The sequence below is a fragment of the Panulirus ornatus genome, chromosome 53 (assembly GCF_036320965.1).
Source record: "Panulirus ornatus isolate Po-2019 chromosome 53, ASM3632096v1, whole genome shotgun sequence".
NCBI lineage: Eukaryota > Metazoa > Arthropoda > Malacostraca > Decapoda > Palinuridae > Panulirus > Panulirus ornatus.
In genome coordinates, this window is record NC_092276.1 from 18180327 (window position 1) to 18206787 (window position 26461).

Sequence of the window (26461 nt, forward strand, 5' to 3'; positions counted from 1 at the left end):
GTGGGATACAAAATTGGAGGTGGAAGGATGGAGTGAAAAAGATTTTGAGTGATTGGGGCCTGAACATGCAGGAGGGTGAAAGGCATGCAAGGAATAGAGTGAATTGGAAAGGTGTGGTGTATTGGGGTCGACTTGCTGTCAATGGATTGAACTAGGGCATGTGAAATGTCTGGGGTAAACCATGGAAAGTCTGTGGGGCCTGGAGGTGGAAAGGGAGCTGTGGTTTCGGTTTATTATATATGACAGTTAGAGACTGAGTGTGAATGAATGTGGCCTTTGTTGTCTTTTCCTATCACTGCCTCGCATGCGTTTGGGGGAAGGGGGTGTCATTTCATGTGTTGTGGGGTGGTGATGGAATGAATGAAGGCAAAAAGTATGAATTATGTACATGTGTATATATGTAAATGTCTGTGTATGTATATATATATATGTTGAAATGTATAGGTGTGTATATGTGCGTGTGTGGATGTGTATGTATATTCATGTGTATGTGGGTGGGTTGGGCCATTCTTTCGACTGTTTCCTTGTGCTACCTCGCTAACACAGGAGACAGTGACAAAGTATAATAAAGGAATAAATAAATAAAATGAAAGGAGTATATGTTGATAAAGGTTCTGCAATTGACCTTCCCTTTTTTGTTGAGTCCTTATAGCAATGCTTTCATGCATTGACTTGTGCATTAACTTGTAGCCATCCAGCCCTTGGTGAATGAAACTTCCCTCATGATGAATATGTAAAATCAGGAGAGAACTTAACTATTGTAACTAAACCCTTTAACTCCTCCAAATGTAAAATCATGTGAGGTGAGCAACTCCTCTAGATTTAATCATTGCTTCATGCTGCTGTTTCAAGGTCACCTGTTAGGCCAAGGTGGTTACTGAGTTAGTAGTGCATGATAATTTCACTCCATAGTCAGTCATCCTTTCACTATCCCAGTGGCAGCACATTCTTGTGAATTTTCAAGATAGGAAATTTATCTGCTTTTAGCTAGATTTTGATGACCATGAATTAATTGACAATCATAGTCTACCTTCATATCATGTGCCTAGTGACAATAACCAAGATTAAACAGGAAGAAGTGTTTTTAGTACAAGTGGAGGCAGTGTTGCTCGTGCCTGCATGACTTTGATGACACTGTATCTAACTTGTGTAGTTGGTAGTTTTATAAATTTATCTTGCTTTTTTGAAAAAATTATCAATGAATCTCATTGATTATAACAAGAAAATAATTAATTTATAAGATGAAAGGTGATTACAAACAGTAATATATTTTTCAATATGGTAAGATAAATGATTATCCCTGGGGATAGGGGAGAAAGAATACTTCCTACGTATTCCCTGCGTGTCGTAGAAGGCAACTAAAAGGGAAGGGAGCGGGGGGCTGGAAATCCTCCCTTCTCTTTTTTTTTTTTTTTTTTTTTTTTTTTTCCAAAAGAAGGAACAGAAGGGGGAGCCAGGTGAGGATATTCCCTCAAAGGCCCAGTCGTCTGTTCTTAATGCTACCTCGCTAACGCGGGAAATGGCGAATAGTATGAAATAAATAAGAAATAAAAGATAAATTATGTGTAGTGGCAACTTATTCGACACTCAGGCCTAACTGCCACACTTTTTAACATATACTAACACAATTACAAAACTTCTACACATTGTCAGGTTGATGGTAGTGGACGAATTATTATTTGAGAGTCTGTTATATGAATATTTGAGTTACCCTGAGGATTTCTTGAGAAATAGGCAAAAGCTTGGCATCTGTTTTTCTGTCTCTTCTGGATTTATTTGGATTTAATCTCCACTATACCATTGTGGTTATTTTTATATGAATATCTTTGAAATTTTGAAGTTCAATGCACTTTTTATACAATTAGTAGAATACAAGATTCCTAGGGTTAGAAAGGGAACTTAACTGAGAAGGTATGGGATTAAAGATCATCTAGATCATTTGATAAAAGATTTTGAGTAGAATTGCTAGAATAAATGGTGGAACATATTTTCAGTAAGATTCCCAGATTGGTTTTCATTTTAAGGTATTTGGGGAATGTAGTGTTTCCACATTTCTAAACAGGGATTTGACTGTTGCTAACAAGAATGGTATCTTATAGTTATTACTGTAAGAGTGACTCTGTAATTGGTCCAAACCTGAAAGAAGGCAGTCATGTGTGTTAGTTACCAAAATCTGTTGAATCCCGTCTTTACATTTAGATATCATTATCATCATATATTATCTGATAAATTTTCAGATCTGCATAAGCTGTAAGAGGGAACCAAATGGCAAGAAATTCAACTGTGAAACACAGACATTTCACTTTTTCCCAACACCAACCACTAAAGAGTTGAATGTGAACGAGCCAGGTAGTTTCACAGAACAAACAAAGCAAGCTGCAGATTCTAGTCTCAACCTCAGGACTGTGAAAGTGGAATTAGATGCAGAACAGGTGAGTCAGAGAACTATTTCAAGGAATCTGCAGTAATATGGGTTTGGAAAAGAGTAGGTATTCCTATTTCTGAACTCATACCAACTACAGGTACATCTAGGTCAGATGATGGCACTGTACTTGCAACCACCTATGAGGGCAAATGAGAGTTGGGGTGAGAGAGTATCATTAAATTTTAGGGAGAATAAAAAGATGTTTTGGAAGGAGGTAAATAAAGTGCGTAAGACAAGGGAGCAAATGGGAACTTCAGTGAAGGGGGCTATTGGGGAGGTGATAACAAGTAGTGGTGATATGAGAAGGAGATGGAGTGAGTATTTTGAAGGTTTGTTGAATATGTTTGATGATGGAGTGGCAGATATAGGGTGTTTTGGTCGAGATGGTGTGCAAAGTGAGAGGGTTAGGAAGGATGATTTGGTAAACATTGAAGAGGTAGTAAAAGCTTTACGGAAGATGAAAGCCAGCAAGGCTGCGGGTTTGGATGGAATTGCAGTGGAATTTTTTAAAAAGGGGGTGACTGTATTGTTGACTGGTTGGTAAGGTTATTTAATGTATGTGTGATTCATGGTGAGGTGTCTGAGGATTGGCGGAATGCTTGCATAGTGCCGTTGTACAAAGGCAAAGGGGAGAAAGGTTAGTGCTCAAATTACAGAGGTATAAGTTTGTTGAGTATTCCTGGAAAATTATATGAGAGGGTATTAATTGAGAGAGTGAAGGCATGTACAGAGCATCAGATTAGGGAAGAGCAGTGTGGTTTCAGAAGTGGTAGAGGATGTGTGGATCAGGTGTTTGCTTTGAAGAATGTATGTGAGAAATACTTAGAAAAGCAAATGGATTTGTATGTAGCATTTATGGATCTGGAGAAGGCATATGATAGAGTTGATAGAGATGCTCTGTGGAAGGTATTAAGAACATATGGTGTGGGAGGCAAGTTGTTAGAAGCAGTGAAAAGTTTTTATCAAGGATGTAAGGCATGTGTACGTGTAGGAAGAGAGGAAAGTGATTGGTTGTCAGTGAATGTAGGTTTGCGGCAGGGGTGCGTGATGTCTCCATGGTTGTTTGATTTGTTTATAGATGGGGGTGTTAGGGAGGTGAATGCAAGAGTTTTGGAAAGAGGGGAAAGTATGCAGTCTGTTGTGTATGAGAGAGCTTGGGAAGTGAGTCAGTTGTTTTTCGCTTATGATACGGCGCTGGTGGCTGATTCATGTGAGAAACTGCAGAAGCTGGTGACTAAGTTTGGTAAAGTGTGTGAAAGAAGAAAGCTGAGAGTAAATGTGAATAAGAGCAAGGTTATTAGGTACAGTAGGGTTGAGGGTCAAGTCAGTTGGGAGGTAAGTTTGAATGGAGAAAAACTGGAGGAAGTGAAGTGTTTTAGATATCTGGGAGTGGATTTGGCAGCGGATGGAACCATGGAAGCAGAAGTGAATCATAGGGTGGGGGAGGGGGCGAAAATTCTGGGAGCCTTGAAAAATGTGTGGAAGTTGAGAACATTATCTCGGAAAGTAAAAATGGGTATGTTTGAAGGAATAGTGGTTCCAACAATGTTGTATGGTTGCGAGGCGTGGGCTATGGATAGAGTTGTGCGGAGGAGGGTGGATGTGCTGAAAATGAGATGTTTAAGGACAATATGTGGTGTGAGGTGGTGTGATCGAGTATGTGATAATAGAGTAAGAGAGATGAGTGGTAATAAAAAGAGTGTAGTTGAGAGAGCAGAAGAGGATGTTTTGAAATGGTTTGGTCACATGGAGAGAATGAGTGAGGAAAGATAGACCAAGAGGATATATGTGGCTGAGGTGGAGGGAACGAGGAGAAGTGGGAGACCTAATTGGAGGTGGAAAGATGGAGTGAAAAAGATTTTGAGTGATCGGGGCCTGAACATGCAGGAGGATGAAAGGTGTGCAAGGAATAGAGTGAACTGGAACGATGTGGTATACCGGGATTGACGTGCTGTCAGTGGATTGAACCAGGGCATGTGAAGCGTCTGGGGTAAACCATGGAAAGTTGTGTGGGGCCTGGATGTGGAAAGGGAGCTGTGGTTTTGGTGTATTATTACATGACAGCTAGAGACTGAGTGTGAACGAATTTGGCCTTTGTTGTCTTTCTCATACTACCTTGCGCACATAGGGGGTAGAGGGTTGTTATTTCATGTGTGGCAGGGTGGCGATGGGAATGAATAAAGGCAGACAGTATGAATTATGTAGATGTGTATATATGTATATGTCTGTGTGTGTATATATATGTATACGTTGAGATGTATAGGTATGTATATTTGCGTGTGTGGACGTGTATGTATATACATGTGTATGTGGGTGGGTTGGGCCATTCTTTCATCCGTTTCCTTGCGCTACCTCGCTAATGCGGGAGACAGGGACAAAGGAAAATGATAATAAGAAAAATAATAACTTATATTATAACTTTGTATTATAACTTTATGATGTCGTGATGTCAAGAGTATCCCCATGCTAAGCCTACATGAAGCAGATCTGTTTTAGGTTAGGTTATTTTATTTTACTTTTTTCAGATTTGGTTACATTTCTGTGCTTACTTATAAGGAATTATTTGATAGCATCATTTAAATGGTCATATGCAGTTTAAATAGTGAGCTTGAATTTAGCCTTATGTAACCTAGAAACGTTGTCTAAGTACTAAAGCTTTTTTTATGGCTATATGCACACTACTATACATCATCCCAATTTATTTCTTATTTAATTTCCTTTTGGGTTTAGTATCTTTTTTATAAGTGCTTTGGTAGTTTTTTTTTTTTTTACATTTGCCTAGGCAGCCCCTGTTCTTACATGCTTTATTTTATTATTGTGAACAGTTGGTGACTGTCTCACATATGTGTTAACCTAATGGACATGAGAAAAATTAGTTAAGAACATTGTTACTTTTTTCAAAGCTTGAAAATAGGGATTTTGTGAGTAGTCAAAGTGTGTGAAGTAGCTTCTACCACTGGCATCTTGCTTTGAATGAGGAAAATGTCACATACTCATATGTTAATGATGCATGGTATAGGTTATAAAACTGAAAGTGCAGCTAGAAACCAGCATGTCCTATTTTTTCAGGAAGGCTACTTGATCATTTTGCAAGATCAGAGCGGGTAGGTTTTTCTTTGCTGTTCTGTTCTTAGAATCAGTAAATGTCTAATTATGGTCCTGGACCTAGTCAACACCTTAATAGATGCAACAGCCCTTCTATTACTATGTGAAAAAATGGATGTCATCTTGGCAGTTAAGTTAGTAGTCTCTTATCTCTTACTTCATTCTCATTTTTATCAAGTAGATCATAGGTCTTTCATGAGTATCCTCAGATAGTAGGGTGGCAGTTCAGCCTCACAAGAAATAATGTGTTCCTACCTTTTCCACCTTATGGGGCAGGAGCCAAAGATTTAATGGTAGAAATATTCATTCACGTTAATGATGTATATAACTTTTGTTATTTAGGTATAGCTATTTGTTGTCAGTAACGGATGAATTCTTTTTTTTTTCAGGAAAGTTTCTGCTATCCTGTGATATGCTACATTCGTGACTGTGAGTCTCGGACAGATGAAATTGATTCTACAGTAACATTCTACACCATTCCGAGTGATGAGGAACAGAGATTGCTTTGGAGTGAAGCTCTAAATATAATTGTGTAAGAAAGCAATTTTGTAATGTATTTTACAGATTTTTTTCAATGATGACATTGGTATTCCAGACTCATGAGAGGCACTGAGAAGTTAGATTTTTTGTAAAGTTTACATGTCTTTGTACAGCTTTTATTTTATGAAGTTTTTTGATATTTATTAGGAAGTGGTTCTTGTCATAGTAAATGTCATCAATCACTAAGAATTTCGCTTAGAAATGATGATGCTGGAATAGTTGTATAGTTAAATAACTGCTCTTTTGGGGGATATCTTTGTTTTACCTACATAGCTTGGCAGGCACTTAGGATTTGCTCTGTTCATTGTCATCATTATATTATATCTCTCCAACCAACTGTCGATCGTTTGACATTTTGTCATTAGGAGTCAACTTGGTTTAGTGGAGATGTATTTGGTTGGACACATCAAAAGAATTGAATGACATAAGAACCATGTGTAATGCGCCAAAACCACAGCTCCTTTTCTATGGTTTATCCCAGACGCTTCACATGGTTCTTATTATATACTTAATCGTCATCTCCTGCATTAGCAAGGTAGCGCAAGGAAACAGACAAAAAAATAGCCTAACCCACCCACATACGCATGTATATACATAAACGCCCACACACCTATGTATATGTGCGTGTGTGGGCATTTATGTATGTACATGTGTATGTGGGTGGGCTAGGCCATTCTTTAGTCTGTTTTCTTGTGCTACCTCGCTAACGCAGGAGACGGCAATTAAGCATATAATAAGAACCATGTGAAGAAGCATCTGGGGGTAAAACATGGAAAGGGAGCTGTGCTCTTGGTGCATTACACACGACAGCTGGAGACTGAGTGTAAACGAATGTGCCCTTTTTTGTCTTTTCATGGCGCCACCTCGCTGGGGGGGTTGCTATTTCATGAGTGGTGGGTTGGCGATGGGAATGGATGGAGGCAGCAAGTATGAATATGCACTTGTGTATATATGTGTATGTATACATTGAAATGTTTTCCCTGGGGATAGGGGAGAAAGAATACTTCCCACGTATTCCCTGCGTGTCGTAGAAGGCGACTAAAAGGGAAGGGAGCGGGGGGCTGGAAATCCTCCTCTCTCAGTTTTTTTTTAATTTTCCAAAAGAAGGAACAGAGAAGGGGGCCAGGTGAGGATGTTCCCTCAAAGGTCCAGTCCTCTGTTCTTAACGCTACCTTGCTAATGCGGGAAATGGCGAATAGTATGAAAAAAAAAATACATTGAAATGTATATGTATGTATATGTGCATGTATGGGAGTTTATGTATGTACATGTGTATGTGGGTGGGTTGGGCCCTTCCTTGTCTGTTTCCTTGCGCTACCTCGCTGATGCGGGAGGCTGCGATTAAGTATAATAATATAATAATAATAAAAGAACCATAACTTTTAGTTATATTCCTTATAGGGAAGTTTTACATGGAATTTAACCTGGCGGCTTGTAGCATGACGACTTTATCTGAACTATAAGAGTCAGGTGAAATACATCAAAGGTATACTTGTATATTTTTCATAGTATCTAAAGAGTAGAATGTCATAAAACCCATAACTGATTTGGTTTTTAACTGAGTTATACCCCTCATTAAAAAAAATGTAATTTGGCTTATAACTTTAAGAAAATTCCCTTTTGACCATTTAAGTAAATATAGATGATTTTAAGATTTTCCAAAATGATATTTCCACCCATTCTTATCTTTCTCCCAATACCTATGCTGTAATGCTGGTGACAAAAGTGTTCCATGGAATGCCATTTTCATTTCATGCCCCTGACAAGAGAGCTGAGGTTTTAGTGGCATATATGTCATATGCGGTATGAATTATGACTGTATCAAATGGAAATCCAAAAAGCAGCAACAAACTGACCATCAGATATCCCTACATGTTAACTAAGTAACAGCATGAGGAGTTTACAACTAGCTCCCCTTGTGACAAGATGAGATGGAGACAGTGTCACTGGTGGAATCAAGGGAAATTTTGGAACATGTATAAACCAACCACTTCCAAAATTTCCCTTGCTTCCACCAGTGACACTGTCTCCATCTCATCTTGTCACAACAGGAGCTAGATGTAAACTCCTCATGCTATTACAAATATATGCTTTTAGTTAAAGCCAACAAGGGAGGGAAGTGTTTATTTTCTGTTTTTATAGCATAGATTGATTTGGAGAGATGTTGTATATGGGGGACAATGTGCTGTTGATGGGCTGAACCAGGGGATATGAAGCATTTGGTATAAACCACTAAAAGGTGTCTGGGGTTTGGTTGTGGGTAGGTGGCTTATTGATGCCAGAAAAAGTTTGCATGTAGAAAAAAAACAGTTACCATTATTCTTTTGCATATCATTCTAGATGTTTTCATGAGCTTTGTAGCTTCTAGGTTGATATCATTGAAGTTTGTAGATATCTTGTGAAGGAGCCAGTGTATATGTGATTCTATGTAAATAAGTTTTAAGGTTTTAGTCCTCTTTTTAATGCTAAAAATGCTGAATAACCATTAATTCATAGCAATATACAAATTCCACAAAATCAGTTCAAGCAAGTTATTAATCCCCTCTCCTTTTCATTCTTGGACATCTTGGTGGATGTCTTCCATCAAGGTTCTTATTCACATACTTTATGGCATATCTCATATCTTCAGTTGATTGTGCATGATTTTACTGTCTATGCCTGTTCTTTTCATTTCTTTCCAGTTGGATATAACATTTAAATCCTCTCTTATTTTAATGCTTTTCATCCATTCATTTAATGTCATTGATTAGTCTCATTTCTGTCATTTAAGCAGCCTGGAAATGTAATCTTGTTTTGGTTGGGAATGATCATGCTTCTGATTCATATTTACAAATGGGTCTTAGAATGGTGGTGTATGATATTGTTTTGCATTTCCATGATACATTTCTGTCTGTTTGTGTAGGATATAGCATGTTGAAGTTTGCATTGTATTTGGTAATTCTCTTATTTATTTCCTGTTGCTGTAATTTTCATCTTTGAATAGTATTTGAAAATATTAACTTGTTTATATATTATGCTCTTTTCTATTTCTACAAACATTATCACTTCACCCTAAAAATTGGGGATCTTATATGAGAAGAACTGGTTTATAAATGCCTTCACTTCCAATGAAATAGTTTTATGAAGGAGCATGGAGACTGCTTTAATAGAGGCTGCTACAAAGTCTCTAGCACCATGGAGTGAGGATTTCAGGAAGTTGATATTTTTCTTGGAAAAGCTGAATCTTGGTAAATATGTATGATTGAAAAGCAAAAAAGTGAGAAAGTTGAACTTTATTTGGAGAAAGGGCCAAGTGGGAAAGAGAGGGCTGGGGAAGTGAGTCAGTCATTGTTTGCTGATGATAGCGCACTGGTGGTAGATTCAGTTGAGAAACTGCGGAAGGTAGTGACAGTTTGGAAGTGTGTGTGAAAGGAGAAAGTTGAAAGGGTTATTAGGTTTAGCAGAGTTGAGGGAAAGGTTAGTTGGGATATGAGTTTGAATAGAGAAAACTTGGAGGAAGTGAAGTGTCTTAAGTACCTGGATATGGACATGGCAGTGAATGGAACCATGGAAGTGGAAGTGAGTCTTAGGGTGGGAGAGGGGGTTAAGGTTCTAGGAGTGCTAAAGAATGAGTGAAAAGAGAGAACATTATGTGGGAGGACAGAAATGGGTATGTTTGAAGGAATAGTAGTCCCATAAATATTATATTAATGTGAGGCATGGGTTATAGATGAGACTGTGTGAAGGAGGGTGAATGTGTTGGAAATCAAGTGTTTGAGTGCAGGATGCAGTGTGAAGTGTTTTTATTAAGTGATGAAAGGGTAAGAGAGATGTCTGGTAATAAAAAAAAGTGGTAATAAAAAGATTGTGGTTGAGAGAGCAGAAGAGTGTACTGAAATGGTTTGGATATATGGAGATAATGAGTGAAGAAAAATTGACGAAAAGGATATATTTGTCAAAAGTAGAGGGAACAAGGAGAATGGAGAGATCAAATTGGAGATTGAAGGGTGGAGTGAAAAAGACTATTAGCGATTGGAACCTGAACATGCAGGAGGATTTAAGGTGTGCCTAGGATAGAGTGAATTGGAATGATCTGGTATACTGGGGTCGATGTGCTGTCTGTGAACTAGACCAGGGCACGTAAAGCATCCAAGGTAAACCATGTAATGGTATCTTGGGCCTAGTTGTAGATAGGGAGTTGTGTTTTTGGTGCATTACACATGACAGCTAGAGAATGAATGTGATCAAATGTAGCCTTTCTTTATCTGTTCCTAATGCTTTCTTGCTAATGCAGGAAATAGTGATTATGAAAAAAAATTTCATAGGAAATGGCAGTGACCATGTGACTGTATTCATACGTGATTCTTGTTTATTTTATATTAATGATACGTGTCCCCTCCACCATCCTAATCAGGTTTTAGGATTGATTGTAGTGCTACTAACATTCTCATTGTATGGGCATACCTTTTCTTCTTTATATATTAGTAAGAAATTTTTATTCAATTGCAGACCTGAACCTGATGGATATACACAGCAATATGTATGCAGCCAACATTTTATTACACCCTCTGAATTACCGAGAGCAAAGGCTAAAACTAGAAAAAAGAAAACATGTGATATGGTATGTACAGTGTAGAATGTATTGTGTAATTGAAATTTTCTGCATACATTGTCTCCCACTCTGCCATTTTATCATATGTTTTGTTTTCTTCACAACTTCTGTATGGTTTGCTTAGATTAGCTATTTTATTTGTGTATCCTCTGTCCAAAATTTTCTTTCATCAACAACCTATCATCTATTTCATCAGCCATTACTCATACAGTCCTGTATGTATCCCTGATAACCTCACACCACTGTCCAACTACCATGGCATGCATTTGGTTTACAAAATCTTATATTTTAACCAACATTTCTCAGTGGCAGTTCCCTTTCTCCATACCTGATTTTTATATTTATGCACTAATGTTGATTGTGTTGTTTCATTCCTTTCTCTACAATTAGTATTTCATATTTAATCTTCTCTTTCAGTATATCAGTATTTTTTCCTTTTATGTTGGAGGCTCCAGTCATGGACTAAAGTCCACATCAAGGCCAGGCCTTAACTGAAATACAGAGAGAGTTATGAAAGGGAAAAAGAAGAAACAAGGAACAGTTTTGATGAATTTTAGAGAAAGTGAAAAACCTGTCTTTTAAGATGTGGCTGGCCATAGTTACTAGGAAAGGCATGAAAAAGTGGTTTCAAAGCTTCAAGTTGTAGGGAAAGAAACATTTATCAAAACAGCCAACTCTTGAGGTGCTGACAGCCACACTGTAATCCAGTGGTGCACTAGCTTGTGCACATGCAGCCAGCTCTTAGGAGCAAAAACCAAAGTAATACCTATAGAAGAGGGAAAGTGAGCCAATGTTGTGGCATAGGGCAAGCGGTCAAGTTTTGAAGTTAGCCTGGGAGAGTTTATAAGTCCTACCGCTTTCGACCCAGCCCTGTCAAGCAGTGATGCAGAACTAGAACCACCCACCCTAGATGTGAGAACAGTACTACATACAAGGACGAATCAATCCTTTGTGTAGATGGAGCAACTATTCAGAAGAAAAGAAATCTCGAAATCTAAATAGGACTCCCAGTTTCTTGGAGGCAGATGTAGCTATTTCTGTAATGTGGGGTTTCCAAGAAAGAGTGGATGTCACGGTAGTACCAAGTATGATTATTGAGTCAAGAGATGGAATTACAGAACTGTCAAAGGAGAGATGAGACTTACAAGTTTTCAGTAGAGAGATAGGTATTATTTATTTTATTATACTTTGTCGCTGTCTCCCGCGTTAGTGAGGTAGCGCAAGGAAACACACAAAAGAATGGCCCAACCCACCCACATACACATGTATATACATACATGTCCATACATGCACATATACATATCTATACATATCAACGTATACATATATATACATACACAGACATATACATATATATACATACACAGACATATACATATATACATATGTACGTAATTCATACTTCCTGCCTTTATTCATTCCCATCGCCACCGTGCCACACATGAAATGACGCCCACCCTCCCCCCTGCACACGCACGAGGTAACGATAGGAAAAGACAACAAAGGCCACATTCGTTCATGCTCAGTCTCTAGCTATCATGTACAATGCACCGAAACCACAGCTTTCTTTCCACATCCAGGCCCCACAAAACCTTCGATGGTTTACCTAAGACACTTCACATGCCCTGGTTCAATCCATTGACTGCATGTCGACCCTGGTATACCACATCGTTCCATTTCATTCTATTCCTCGCACGCCTTTCACCCTCCTGCATGTTCAGACCCCGATCTCTCAAAATCTTTTTTACTCCATCTTTCCACCTCCAATTAGGTCTCCCATTTCTCGTCGCTCCCTCCACCTGTGACAATATCCTCTTTGTCAATCTTTCCTCACTCATTCTCTCCATGTGACCAAACCATTTCAAAACACCATCTTCTGCTCTCTCAACTACACTCTTTTTAATCCCACACATCTCTCTTACCCTTTCATTACTTACTTGATCAAACCACCTCACACCATATATTGTCCTCAAACACCTCATTTCCAATACATGCACCCTCCTCCGCACACCTCTATTTATAGCCCACGCCTCACAACCATATAGCATTGTTGGAACCTCTATTCCTTCATTTTTACTTTCCAAGATAATGTTCTTGCCTTCCACACATTTTTCAACACTCCCAGAACTTTCGCCCCCCCCCCCCCCTCCCCCACCCTGTAACTCACTTCTGCTTCCATGGTTCCATTCGCTGCCAAATCCACTCCCAGATATCTAAAACACTTCACTTCCTACAGTTTTTCTCCATTCAAACTTACCTCCCAATTGACTTGTCCCTCAACCTTACTGTACCTAATGAACTTGCTCTTATTCACATTTACTCTCAGCTTTCTTCTTTCACACACTTTACCAAACTCAGTCACCAGCTTCTGCAGTTTCTCACCCGAATCAGCCACTAGCGCTGTATCATCAGTGAACAACTGACTCACTTCCCAAGCTCTCTCATCCACAACAGACTGCATACTTGCCCCTCTCTCCAAAACTCTTGCATTCACCTACATAGCAACACCATCCTTAAACAACTTAAACACCCAAGGAGACATCGCGCACCCCTGCTGCAAACCTGTGTGAGGGAGTACCAGGAGAGACTGAGTGCAGAATGGAAAAAGGTGAGAGCAAAGGACGTAAGAGGAGTGGGGAAAGAATTGGATGTATTTAGGGAAGCATTGATGGCTTGTGCAAAAGATGCTTGTGGCATGAGAAGTGTGGGAGATTAGAAAGGTAGTGAGTGGTGGGATGAAGTGCAAGATTATTAGTGAAAGAAAAGAGAGAGGCATTTGGATGATATTTGCAAGGAAATAGTGCAAATGAGTGGGAGATGTATAAAAGAAAGAGGCAGGAGGTCAAGAGAAAGGTGCAAAAAGGTGTAAAAAAGAGGGCAAATGAGAGTTGGGGTGAGAGAGTATCATTAAATTTCAGGGAGTATAAAAAGATGTTTTGGAAGGAGGTAAGTAAAGTGTGTAAGTCAAGAAAACAAATGGGAACATCGGTGAAGGGGGCTAATAGGGAGGTGATAACAAGTAGTGGTGATGTGAGAAGGAGATGGAGTGAGTATTTTGAAGGTTTGTTGAATGTGTTAGATGATAGAGTGACAGATATAGGGTGTTTTGGTCGAGGTAGTGTGTGAAGTGAGAGGGTTGGGGAGAATGATTTGGTAAACAGAGAAGAGATAGTGAAAGCTTTGTGGAAGATGAAAGCTGGCAAGGCAGCGTGTTTGGATGGTATTGCAGTGAAATTTATTGAAAAAGGGGGTGACTGTGTTTTTGACTGGTTGGTAAGGATATTTGATGTATGTATGACTCATGGTGAGGTACCTGAGGATTGGCGGAATGCATGCATAGTGCCATTGTACAGAGGCAAAGGGGATAAAGGTGAGTGCTCAAATTACAGAGGTATAAGTTTGTTGAGTATTCCTAGGAAACTATATGGGAGGGTATTGATTGAGAGGGTGAAAGCATGTACTGAGTATCAGACTGGGGAAGAGCAGTGTGGTTTCAGAAGTGGTAGAGGATGTGTGGATCAGGTGTTTGCTTTGAAAAGTGTATATGAGAAATACTTAGAAAAGCAAATGGATATGTATGTAGCATTTATGGATCTGGAGAAGGCATATGATAGGGTTGATAGAGATGCTCTGTGAAAGGTATTAAGAATATCTGGTGTGGGAGTTAAGTTGTTAGAAGCAGTGAAAAGTTTTTATTGAGGATGTAAGGCATGTGTACGTGTAGGAAGAGAGGAAAGTGATTGGTTCTCAGTGATTATTATTATTATTATTATTATTATTATTATTATTATTGTTATTATTATTGTTATTATTATTATTATTATTATTATTATTATTATTATTATTATTACAACAATGTTGTATGGTTGCGAGGCGTGGGCTATGGATAGAGTTGTGCGCAGGAGGATGGATGTGCTGGAAATGAGATGTTTGAGGACAATGTGTGGTGTGAGGTGGTTTGATCGAGTGAGTAACGTAAGGGTAAGAGAGATGTGTGGAAATAGAAAGAGCGTGGTTGAGAGAGCAGAAGAGGGTGTTTTGAAGTGGTTTGGGCACATGGAGAGGATGAGTGAGGAAAGATTGACCAAGAGGATATATGTGTCGGAGGTGGAGGGAACAAGGAGAAGAGGGAGACCAAATTGGAGGTGGAAAGATGGAGTGAAAAAGATTTTGTGTGATCGGGGCCTGAACATGCAGGAGGGTGAAAGGAGGGCAAGGAATAGAGTGAATTGGAGCGATGTGGTATACCGGGGTTGACGTGCTGTCAGTGGATTGAAGCAGGGCATGTGAAGCGTCTGGGGTAAGCCATGGAAAGCTGTGTAGGTATGTATATTTGCGTGTGTGGACGTATGTATATACATGTGTATGGGGGGGGGTTGGGCCATTTCTTTCATCTGTTTCCTTGCGCTACCTCGCAAACGCGGGAGACAGCGACAAAGTATAATAAAATAAATAAATTATTATTATTATTATCCATGCGTATAGTGATAATAATAATAATAATAATAATAATAATAATAATAATAATAGTAATAATAACAATGATAATTTTTTTTTTTTTTTAAACTATTCGCCATTTCCTGCGTTAGCGAGGTAGCTTTTACATAGAAGGAGCATGAATGATTGGGAGATGTGCATGAGCAAGCATCAGGAGGTCAAGAGGAAGGTGCAGGGTCTGAAAATGAGGGCAAAAGAGGGTTGGGTTGAGCAAGTATCAGTAAGCTTAAGATAGAATAAGATGTTTTGTTAGGAGTTTAATAGTGTGAGAAAAGCAAGAGCACAAATGGGAACATTGATGGAAGGGGCAAAGGTGAAGGAAGTAACAGGTAGTGATTAGGTGAAGATATAGAAAGTATTGTAAAGGTTTTTGAATGTGTTTGATGACAGCAGGGAAGTAGTAACAGACAGTGATGAGCTGAAGAGTTGATGGAGAAAGTATTTTAAAAGGTTTCTTGAATGTGTTTGATGATAGTTTGGCAAATGTAGGGTGTTTGGAATTAGGGAGTTATTTGAGGTGAGAGAGTCATTACAAGTGGTTTCATGAGGATTAGAAGAGGTGGTGGGGCAGGGGGGATTGCTGCCCCAGGGCCCAGACCTGAGCTCCACTCTTTTCAAATACCACATTATCCTATTTTGAATGTAAGGCAAAAACAGTTTTCCTCACTTTATTACTATTGCATAATTAACTGCATGCATTTTGCTTTGTTTATGAACTCATTGCTATCTTGATTTAGGATTTTTTAGTACATTTTTAAAAAAGAGTAGATAAGGGCCCAGGACCTTGCTGGTCCTACCTTTCAAAGAAAGGGAGCCATGACATGTTTGATCCTGGACATGTGCTGATTCTTGGTCAATTTTTTATCTTAGATGTGAGTCTGCTTTTATAGCACAGTAATTTTGTAAATATGTTTTCTTCTAGCTGTTGGCTGAGGAAGCAGAGAAAATTAAGCAAGGATTGTCCTCTGGTAGACCAAAGAGGACACCAAAACCCAACAAAAATTATGATTGGGCTGAACTGTAAGAACCTCATTGTATTTCTAGGGATGAAAATAATTGTATATCATTATGTTTGTCCTTTTAGCATATGAGAACCATAGAATAATTTTCCTTACATTCTCATTTTCATACATCTTAACCTTAGATAAATGTCCTTACAGTTACTACTTTTCTGCATTAGAACCTTGGATAAGTGTACATACAGCTCCTTCTTTTGTACATCAGAACCTTTTTAAAGTGTCATTACTACTTCAGGACATCAGAATGTTAGATGTGTGTCCTTTCAGTTACTACTTTAGTACATTACAGCCTTGGATAAGTGTCCTTACAGTTACATCTTTAGTGCATGAGAACTTTAGATGTGTCATTATAGTTAGTACATCATAACCATGGATGAGTCTCATTACTGTTAGTACATCAGAACCTTGGATAAGTGTCTTTACAGTTACTCCTTTAGTTCATCAGAACTTAGGGTAAGTGTCCTTACAGTTACTTCATTAATGCTTCAAAATATTGAATAAGTGTCCTTATAGGTAACCTTTAGTGCATGAGAACTCTGGAAAAGTGTCCTTACGATTAGTACATCAGAACCTTCGATAATTATCCATATGGTAAGTACATCAGAGCCTTGGATAAGTGTCCTTATGGCTATACTCCATTCACATAAGAAATATCAAATAAGTCCTGTTCACTACTTGTATACAGAGGCTTGTGATTGGTTGTGGAGATAATGCATACTGATAAGTCAAATTACTACTTGATACATATTTAATGATTTATACTGTTCTTTGGGTAACAATGATAGTCATATGGATACAAACACCATGAATGATTCTTCACCTTTTCATCGCAGTAATATCATTGTGCCTTAATTAACTTAAAAGTGGCATAATTGTAAAATAATCAGCAATGAGTGAAGAAATGTTAATGACATATTCTTAAAAGGAGTCAGAGACTGATCAACAAGCAATCAAAAGCTGAGGTAAGATTGTAATTTGGGCTCATTTGACATTTATGTGAATGGAGTATAGTATATGAGAACCTTGGGTATATGTCTTTTCAGTTATTGCTTTTGAGCCATAAAGCATGAGCTATTGACAGACCTTTTGTAAACTGTTTACTGTACTGTGGATAGTATAACAAATGTGTATCCTTCTTTTAGAGAGTCATTGAACAGATATCTTTCATATAATCTCTTGATGAATACTTTGGATAGCAGGCTTTGGTATAGATACACTATACACAGCAGCTTGAAAGTAGATATTGTGTAAGAGATCATTGTTTGTTTGTTACTGAAAGATCATGCAAATCATCTTTCCTTGCATATGTTCAAACATAGACTGTTTTCATTATCATCATTATCATAAAGAGGGTAAAGGTATGTACAGAGCATCAGATTGGGGAAGAGCAGTGTGGTTTCAGAAGTGGTAGAGGATGTGTGGATCAGGTGATTGCTTTAAAGAATGTATGTGGGAAATAGTTAGAAAACTGATGGATTTGTATGTAGCATTTATGGATCTGGAGAAGGCATATGATAGGGTGGATAAAGATGCTTTTTGGAAGGTTTTTAAGAGTATATGGTGTGGGAGGTAAGTTGCAAGAAGCAGTGAAAAGTTTTTATCAAGGATGTAAGGCATGTGTTCGAGTCGGAAGAGAGGAAAGTGATCGGTTCCCAGTGAATGTTGGTTTGTGGCAGGGGTGTGTGATGTCTCCATGGTTGTTTAATTTGTTTATGGATGGGGTTGTTAGGTATATTAGGGAGGTGAATGCAAGAGTTGTGGAGAGAGGGGCAAGGATGCTGTCTGTTGTGGATGAGAGGGCTTGGGAAGTGAGTCAGTTGTTGTTCGCTGATGATAGAGCGCTGGTGGCTGATTCAGGTGAGAAACTGTAGAAGCTGGTGACTGAGTTTTGTAAAGTGTGTGAAAGAAGAAAGTTAAGGGTAAATGTGAATAAGATCAAGGTTTTTAGGTTCAGTAGGGTTGAGGGACAAGTTGATTGGGAGGTAAGTTTGAATGGAGAAAAACTGGAGGAAGTGAGGTGTTTTAGATATCCGAGAATGGAAGCAGAAGTGAGTCACAGGATGTGTGAGAGAGCGAAGGTTCTGGGAGCGTTGAAGAATGTGTGGAAGGTGAGAACGTTATCTCAGAGAGCTAAAATGGGTATGTTTGAAGGAATAGTGGTTCCAACAATGTTATATGGCTGCGAGGCATGAGCTATACTTAGGATTGTACGGAGGAGGGTGGATGTGTAGGAAATGAAATGTTTGAGGACAATATGAGGTGGTTTGATTGAGTAATGAAAGGGTAAGAGAGGTGTGTGGTAATGAAAAGAGTGTGGTTGAGAGAACAGAAGTGGGTGTGTTGAAATGGTTTGGACTCATGGAGAAAATGAGTGAGGAAACATAGACCAAGAGGATATATGTGTCAGAGGTGGAGGGAGTGAGGAGAAGTGGGAGATCAAATTGGAGGTGGAAGGATGGAATGAAAAATGATTTTGAGCAATCGGGGCCTGTACATACAGGAGGGTGAAAGGCGTGCAAGGAATAAAGTGAATTGGAATGATGTCTGTGTCTTGGTGCTACCTCACTGATGCAGGAAACAGCGATTATGTATAGTAATGATGATAATGATAATGGTAATAATGATAATAATAATAATAGTGATAATAATAATGATAACGATGATAGTGATAATGATAATAATTATATATTTTTATTATACTCCGTCGCTCTCTCCTGCATTAGTGAGGTAGCGCAAGGAAACAGATGAAAGAATGGCCCATCCCACCCACAGACACATTTATATACATAAATGCCCATGCACGAACATATACATACCTATACATTTCAACGTATACATACATATACATACACAGATATATACATATATACACATGTACATATTCATACTTGCTGCCTTCACCCATTCCCGTCACCACCCCACCACACATGAAGTGGCACCCCCTCCAACGTGCGCATGGGGGAGGTAGCGCTAGGAAAAGACAACAAAGGGCTTATTCGTTCACGCGTGGTCTCTAGCTGTCATGTGTAATGCACTGAAACCACAGCTCCCTTTGAACATCCAGTCCCCACAAAACTTTTCATGGTTTTTACCCCAGACGCCTCACTTTCTCTGGTTCAATCCATTGACAGCATGTCGACCCCAGTATACCACATTGTTCCAATTCACTCTATTCCTCGCATTCCTTTCACCCTCCTGTATGTTCATCCCCCAATCACTCAAAATCTTTTTCACTCCACCTCCCATTTGGTCTCCCACTTCTCCTCGTTCCTTCCACCTCTGACACATATATCCTCTTTATCAATCTTTCTTCACTCATTCTCTCCATGTGACCAAACCATTTCAATACACACTCTTCTGCTCTCTCAATCACACTCTTTTTATTACCACACATCTCTCTTACCCTTTCATTACTTAATCGATCAAGCCACCTCACACCACATATTGTCCTTAAAAATCTCATTTCCAACACATCCACTCTCCACACAACCCTATCTATAGTCCATGCCTCACAACCATATAACATTGTTGGAACCACTATTCCTTCAAACATACCCATTTTTGCTCTCTGAGATAATGTTCTCGCCTTCCACACATTCTTCAGTGCTCCCAGAACCTTCATCCCCTCTCCCACCCTGTGACTAACTTCTGCTTCCATGTTTCCATCCAGTGCTAAATCCACTCCTAGATATCTAAAACACTTCACTTCCTCCAGTTTTTCTCCATTCAAACTTACCTCCCAATTAACTTGTCTCTCAACCCTTGCTCTTATTCACATTTACTCTCAGCTTTCTTCTTTCACACACTTTACCAAACTCAGTTACCAACTTCTGCAGTTTTTCACCGGAATCAGCTACCAGCGATCTTTCATCAGCAAACAATTACTGACTCACTTCCCAAGCCTTCTCCTCCAGAACAGACTGCAAACTTGCCCCTCTCTTCAAAACTCTTGCATTCTCCTCCCCGACAACCCCATCCATAAACAAATTAAACAACCATGGAGACATCACGCACCCCTGCCACAAACCAACATTCACTGGAAACCAATCACTTTCATCTCTTCCTACTCGTACACATGCCTTACATCCTTGATAAAAACTTTTCACTGCTTCTAGCAACTTACCTCCCACACCATATACTCTTAATGCCTTCCATAGAGCATCTCTATCAACTCTGTCATACGCCTTCTCCAAATCCATAAGTGCTACATATAAACCCATCTGTTTTTCTAAGTATTTCTCACATACATTCCTCAAAGCAAACACCTGATCCACACATCCTCTACCACTTCTGAAACCACACTGTTCTTCCCCAATCTGATGCTCTGTACATGCCTTTACTCTCTCAAACAATACCCTCCCATATAATTTCCCAGGAATACTCAACAAATGTGTACCTCTGTAATTTGAACACTCACCTTTATCCTGTTTGCCTTTGTACAATGGCACTATGCATGCGTTCTGCCAATCCCCAGGCACTGCATGGACCATACTGTATTGAATATCGTCACCAACCAGTCAGCAACAGTCACCCCCTTTTTTAATCATTTCCATTGCAATACCATCCAAACCCGCCACCTTGCCAGCTTTCATCTTCCACAAAGTTTTCACTACCTCTTCTCTGTTTACCAAACCATTCTTTCTGACCCTCTCACTTCACACGCCATCTTAACCAAAACACCCTATATTATCATCAAACACATTCAACAAACCTTCAGAATGCTCACTCCATCTCCTTCTCACTTCACCACCCCTACTTGTTATTACCTCCCCATTAGCCCCCTTCACCGGTTTTCATTTGTTCTTTTGTCTTATGCACTTTATTCACCTTCTTCCAAACCATCTTTTTATTCTCCTTAAAATTTAATGATACTCTCTCACCCCAACTCTCATTTGCCCTCTTTTTCACCTCTTGCACCTTTCTCTTGACCTCCTGCCTCTTTCTTTCATACATCTCCCAGTCATTTGCACTACTTCCCTGCAAAAATCATCCAAATGCCTCTCTCTTCTCGTTCACTGACAATTCACTAACAATCTTACTTCTTCATCCCACCACTCACTACCCTTTCTAATCCGCCCACCTCCCACCTTTCTCATGCCACAGACATCTTTTGCGCAAGCCATCACTGCTTCCCTAAATACATCCCTTTCCTCCCCAACTCCCCATACATCATTTGTTCTCACCTTTTTCCATTCTGCACTCAATTTCTCCTGGTACTTCCTCACACAAGTCTCCTTCCCAAGCTCACTTACTCTCACCACTCTCTTCACCCCAACATTCTCTCTTCTTTTCTGAAAACCTTTACATATTTTCACCTTTGCCACCATAAAATTATGATCAGACATCCCTCCAGTTGCACCTCTCAGCACATTAACATCCAATCAATTAACATGTAATCCAATAATGCTCTCTGGTGATCTCTCCTTCTTACATACTTATACTTTTGCATATCTCTTTTTAAACCAGGTATTCCTAATCACCAGTTCTATTTCAGCACATAAATCTAGAAGCTCTTCACCATTTCCATTTACAACACTGAACACCCCATGTACACCAATTATACCCTCAACTGCCACATTACTTACCTTTGCATTCAAATCACCCATCACCATAACCTGGTCTCATGCATCAAAGCTGCTAATACACTCACTCATCTGCTCCCAAAACACTTGCCTCTCATGATCTTTCTTCTCATGCTCAGGTGCATCTCTCTCCATCCACTTTCAGTTTTACTCAAATTAATCAAGAGTTTAGTTTCTACACTGTCACATACTCCCACAACTCCTGCTTCAGGAGTAGTGCTACTCCTTCCTTTCCTCTTGTTCTCTCACCAACCCCTGACTTTACTCCCAGGACATTTCCATACTACTCATCCCCTTTACCCTTGAGCTTTGTTTCTTTCAGAGAGAAAACATCCAGGCTCCTTTCCTCAAACATACTACCTATCTCGACTTTTTTCTCATCTTGGTTACATCCACACATATTTAGACACCCCAATCTGAGCCTTCGAGAAGGATGAGCACTCCCCGCATGACTCCTTCTTCTGTTTCCCCTTTTAGAAAGTTTAAATACAAGGAGGAGAGGGTCTCTAGCCCCCCGTTCCCATCCCCTTTATTCGCCTTCTACGACACGTGGGGAATGTGTGGGAAGTATTCTTTCCCCCAATCCCCATTGATAGGGAAGATGATAATAATAATAATAATAATAATAATAATTATAATAATAATAATAGTAATAATGATTTTTTTTTTTTTTTTTTTTTTTTTTTTTTTTTATACTTTGTCGCTGTCTCCCGCGTTTGCGAGGTAGCGCAAGGAAACAGACGAAAGAAATGGCCCAACCCCCCCCCCCATACACATGTACATACACACGTCCACACACGCAAATATACATACCTACACAGCTTTCCATGGTTTACCCCAGACGCTTCACATGCCTTGATTCACTCCACTGACAGCACGTCAACCCCTGTATACCACATCGATCCAATTCACTCTATTCCTTGCCCTCCTTTCACCCTCCTGCATGTTCAGGCCCCGATCACACAAAATCTTTTTCACTCCATCTTTCCACCTCCAATTTGGTCTCCCTCTTCTCCTCGTTCCCTCCACCTCCGACACATATATCCTCTTGGTCAATCTTTCCTCACTCATTCTCTCCATGTGCCCAAACCATTTCAAAACACCCTCTTCTGCTCTCTCAACCACGCTCTTTTTATTTCCACACATCTCTCTTACCCTTACGTTACTTACTCGATCAAACCACCTCACACCACACATTGTCCTCAAACATCTCATTTCCAGCACATCCATCCTCCTGCGCACAACTCTATCCATAGCCCACCCCTCGCAACCATACAACATTGTTGGAACCACTATTCCTTCAAACATACCCATTTTTGCTTTCCGAGATAATGTTCTCGACTTCCACACATTTTTCAAGGCTCCCAAAATTTTCGCCCCCTCCCCCACCCTATGATCCACTTCCGCTTCCATGGTTCCATCCGCTGCCAGATCCACTCCCAGATATCTAAAACACTTCACTTCCTCCAGTTTTTCTCCATTCAAACTCACCTCCCAATTGACTTGACCCTCAACCCTACTGTACCTAATAACCTTGCTCTTATTCACATTTACTCTTAACTTTCTTCTTCCACACACTTTACCAAACTCAGTCACCAGCTTCTGCAGTTTCTCACATGAATCAGCCACCAGCGCTGTATCATCAGCGAACAACAACTGACTCACTTCCCAAGCTCTCTCATCCCCAACAGACTTCATACTTGCCCCTCTTTCCAGGACTCTTGCATTTACCTCCCTAACAACCCCATCCATAAACAAATTAAACAACCATGGAGACATCACACACCCCTGCCGCAAACCTACATTCACTGAGAACCAATCACTTTCCTCTCTTCCTACACGTACACATGCCTTACATCCTCGATAAAAACTTTTCACTGCTTCTAACAACTTTCCTCCCACACCATATATTCTTAATACCTTCCACAGAGCATCTCTATCAACTCTATCATATGCCTTCTCCAGATCCATAAATGCTACATACAAATCCATTTGCTTTTCTAAGTATTTCTCACATACATTCTTCAAAGCAAACACCTGATCCACACATCCTCTACCACTTCTGAAACCGCACTGCTCTTCCCCAATCTGATGCTCTGTACATGCCTTCACCCTCTCAATCAATACCCTCCCATATAATTTACCAGGAATACTCAACAAACTTATACCTCTGTAATTTGAGCACTCACTCTTATCCCCTTTGCCTTTGTACAATGGCACTATGCACGCATTCCGCCAATCCTCAGGCACCTCACCATGAGTCATACATACATTAAATAACCTTACCAACCAGTCAACAATACAGTCACCCCCTTTTTTAATAAATTCCACTGCAATACCATCCAAACCTGCTGCCTTGCCGGCTTTCATCTTCCGCAAAGCTTTTACTACCTCTTCTCTGTTTACCAAATCATTTTCCCCAACCCTCTCACTTTGCACACCACCTCGACCAAAACACCCTATATCTGCCACTCTGTCATCAGACACATTCAACAAACCTTCAAAATACTCATTCCATCTCCTTCTCACATCACCACTACTTGTTATCACCTCCCCATTTACGCCCTTCACTGAAGTTCCCATTTGCTCCCTTGTCTTACGCACCCTATTTACCTCCTTCCAGAACATCTTTTTATTCTCCCTAAAATTTACTGATAGTCTCTCACCCCAATGATAATAATAATAATAATAATGATAATAATGATAATAATGATAATACATAAACACCTATACACGCATGTATACATACATATACACATCAACATATATACATTAATGTACACAGATATATACATATATATATACAGGTACATACTCATACTTGCTTGCCTTCATCCATTCCTGGCACAACCTCGCCCCACAGGAAACAGCATCACTACCCCCTGCTTCATTGAGGTATTGCTAGGAAAACAGACAAAAAGGCCCCCTTCATTCCCTCTCAGTCCCTAGCTGTCATGTGTAATGCACCGAAACCACAGCTCCCACTCCACATCCAGGCCCCACAAACCCTTCCATGATTTACCCCAGACATTTCACACGCCCTGGTTCAGTCCATTGACAGCATGTTGACCCCAGTATACCACATTCACTCTATTCCTTGCACGCCTCTCACCCTCCTGTATGTTCTGGATCCGATCATTCAAAATCTTTTACACTCCATCCTTCCATCTCCAATTTGGTCTCCTGCTTCTCCTTGTTGCCTCCACCTCTGACACACATATATCCTCTTTTGTCAACCTTTCCTTACTTATTCTCTCCATATGTCCAAACCATTTCAACACACCCTCTTCTGCTCTCTCAACCACACTTTTTTTATTCCCACACATCTCTCTTACCCTTTCATTACTTACTTTATCAAACTACCTCACACCACACATTGTCCTTAAACATTTCATTTTCAACACATCCATCCTCCTCTGTACAACCCCATCTATAGCCCATGCTTTGCAACCATATGATATTGTTGGAACTATTGATTCAAACATACCCATTTTTGCTCTCTGAGATAATGTCCTCTCCACAGTATTTAGATTTGTATATAATGGTAACTTAAGGAGACTGAAATATTTTGGATATACGTGTGTGATGACTGATGGACTTAGTATTAAAACCATAAACTGTTGAAAAATTTTGTAGGCATACAAAATCATCAGAAATGAGAATGTATTTTACTTCAATAAGAAAGTGTGATTTGAGTAGAAGAATGAGATTACATTTTTTGGCGTTAGATTTTGTTTGAAGGAATATGTTTCATGGCTGAGTTATGAGAGATTTAGATTTTAAAGAATCCATACCATAATATTTTTTGTTTTTATTCCACATTGAAACTTATTTGATTTTAGAATAATATATAAAATCTTTTCAGAGTCCCTTTCATCAAATCAGAACCTTTGGATCAGGATGAGTTGGAACTCATAGAAGCCCCCAAAACTCCAGGCTTTGTTGGTCGACGACGAAAACAATTGTTTACAGCAGTGAAGAAGGAAGACAAGGAGAATGAAAGGCCATCAGTAGATCATGAGATGGGAACATCATTTTTTCAGAATGATGGGGATGAATATGGAGAAAATGTTAGTCTTCCTAGTCATCCCAGAGCACCTCCCCCAAAACCAAAAGGGCGACCACACAGAATTAGAGACATCTGTACCCAGACTGTAAGTGTTAGAAATTGAACATGGATATTTCATAATTCAGATTTTTAGAACTTGGGATGGTATAACAATAGGATAGAGGGAGACTGAGAAGACTGTGTGGTATATTTAGATATGATAAAGAGGTACTATATTCAAGAAAGAAATGTGGGACATAGCTTTGTGAGTGTGGATATTTTGTGGAAATATAGCCTGATGTACTATGTTGTGTAATTTGCAGTGACATTGAAGATATTGAAATACTTTGATTGATGTCTAGATCTTCAGTAAACAGTGAAAATGAAAGAGAATGAATTGTAAGTATTGTAATCAAAGTTAAGCTATATAGTGTATGTTGCTGTGTATTACTAACATGAATACTTCTGTATTTTGGGATTCTTAGCTCTACTCACATGTTTAAATATGTATGTAATACCCTTATATTTTCATAAGTAATCCTGTATTTTGGGATCTTCTCTTTTACATGAGTAGTTTTCATTTATGGAGTGCCCTGCATTACCTTCATGGATGAGTTTAGTACATATTATGCTACTCATTTGTTATTTTACATT

General features: G+C 39.4%; 1 protein-coding gene across 9 annotated transcripts in view; it reads left to right on the top strand.

Moving 5' to 3' along the window:
- Window positions 1-26461, top strand: part of LOC139765282 (uncharacterized) — a 152518-nt gene that overhangs the window by 18319 nt on the left and 107738 nt on the right. For all 9 annotated transcript variants that reach the window (XM_071692644.1, XM_071692648.1, XM_071692649.1 and 6 more), the window contains exons 4-8: window positions 2238-2432; window positions 5920-6062; window positions 10559-10670; window positions 16081-16178; window positions 25625-25913. In XM_071692644.1, coding sequence (XP_071548745.1) covers window positions 2238-2432; window positions 5920-6062; window positions 10559-10670; window positions 16081-16178; window positions 25625-25913 — 837 coding nt within the window. The remainder of the gene's footprint in view (window positions 1-2237; window positions 2433-5919; window positions 6063-10558; window positions 10671-16080; window positions 16179-25624; window positions 25914-26461) is intronic.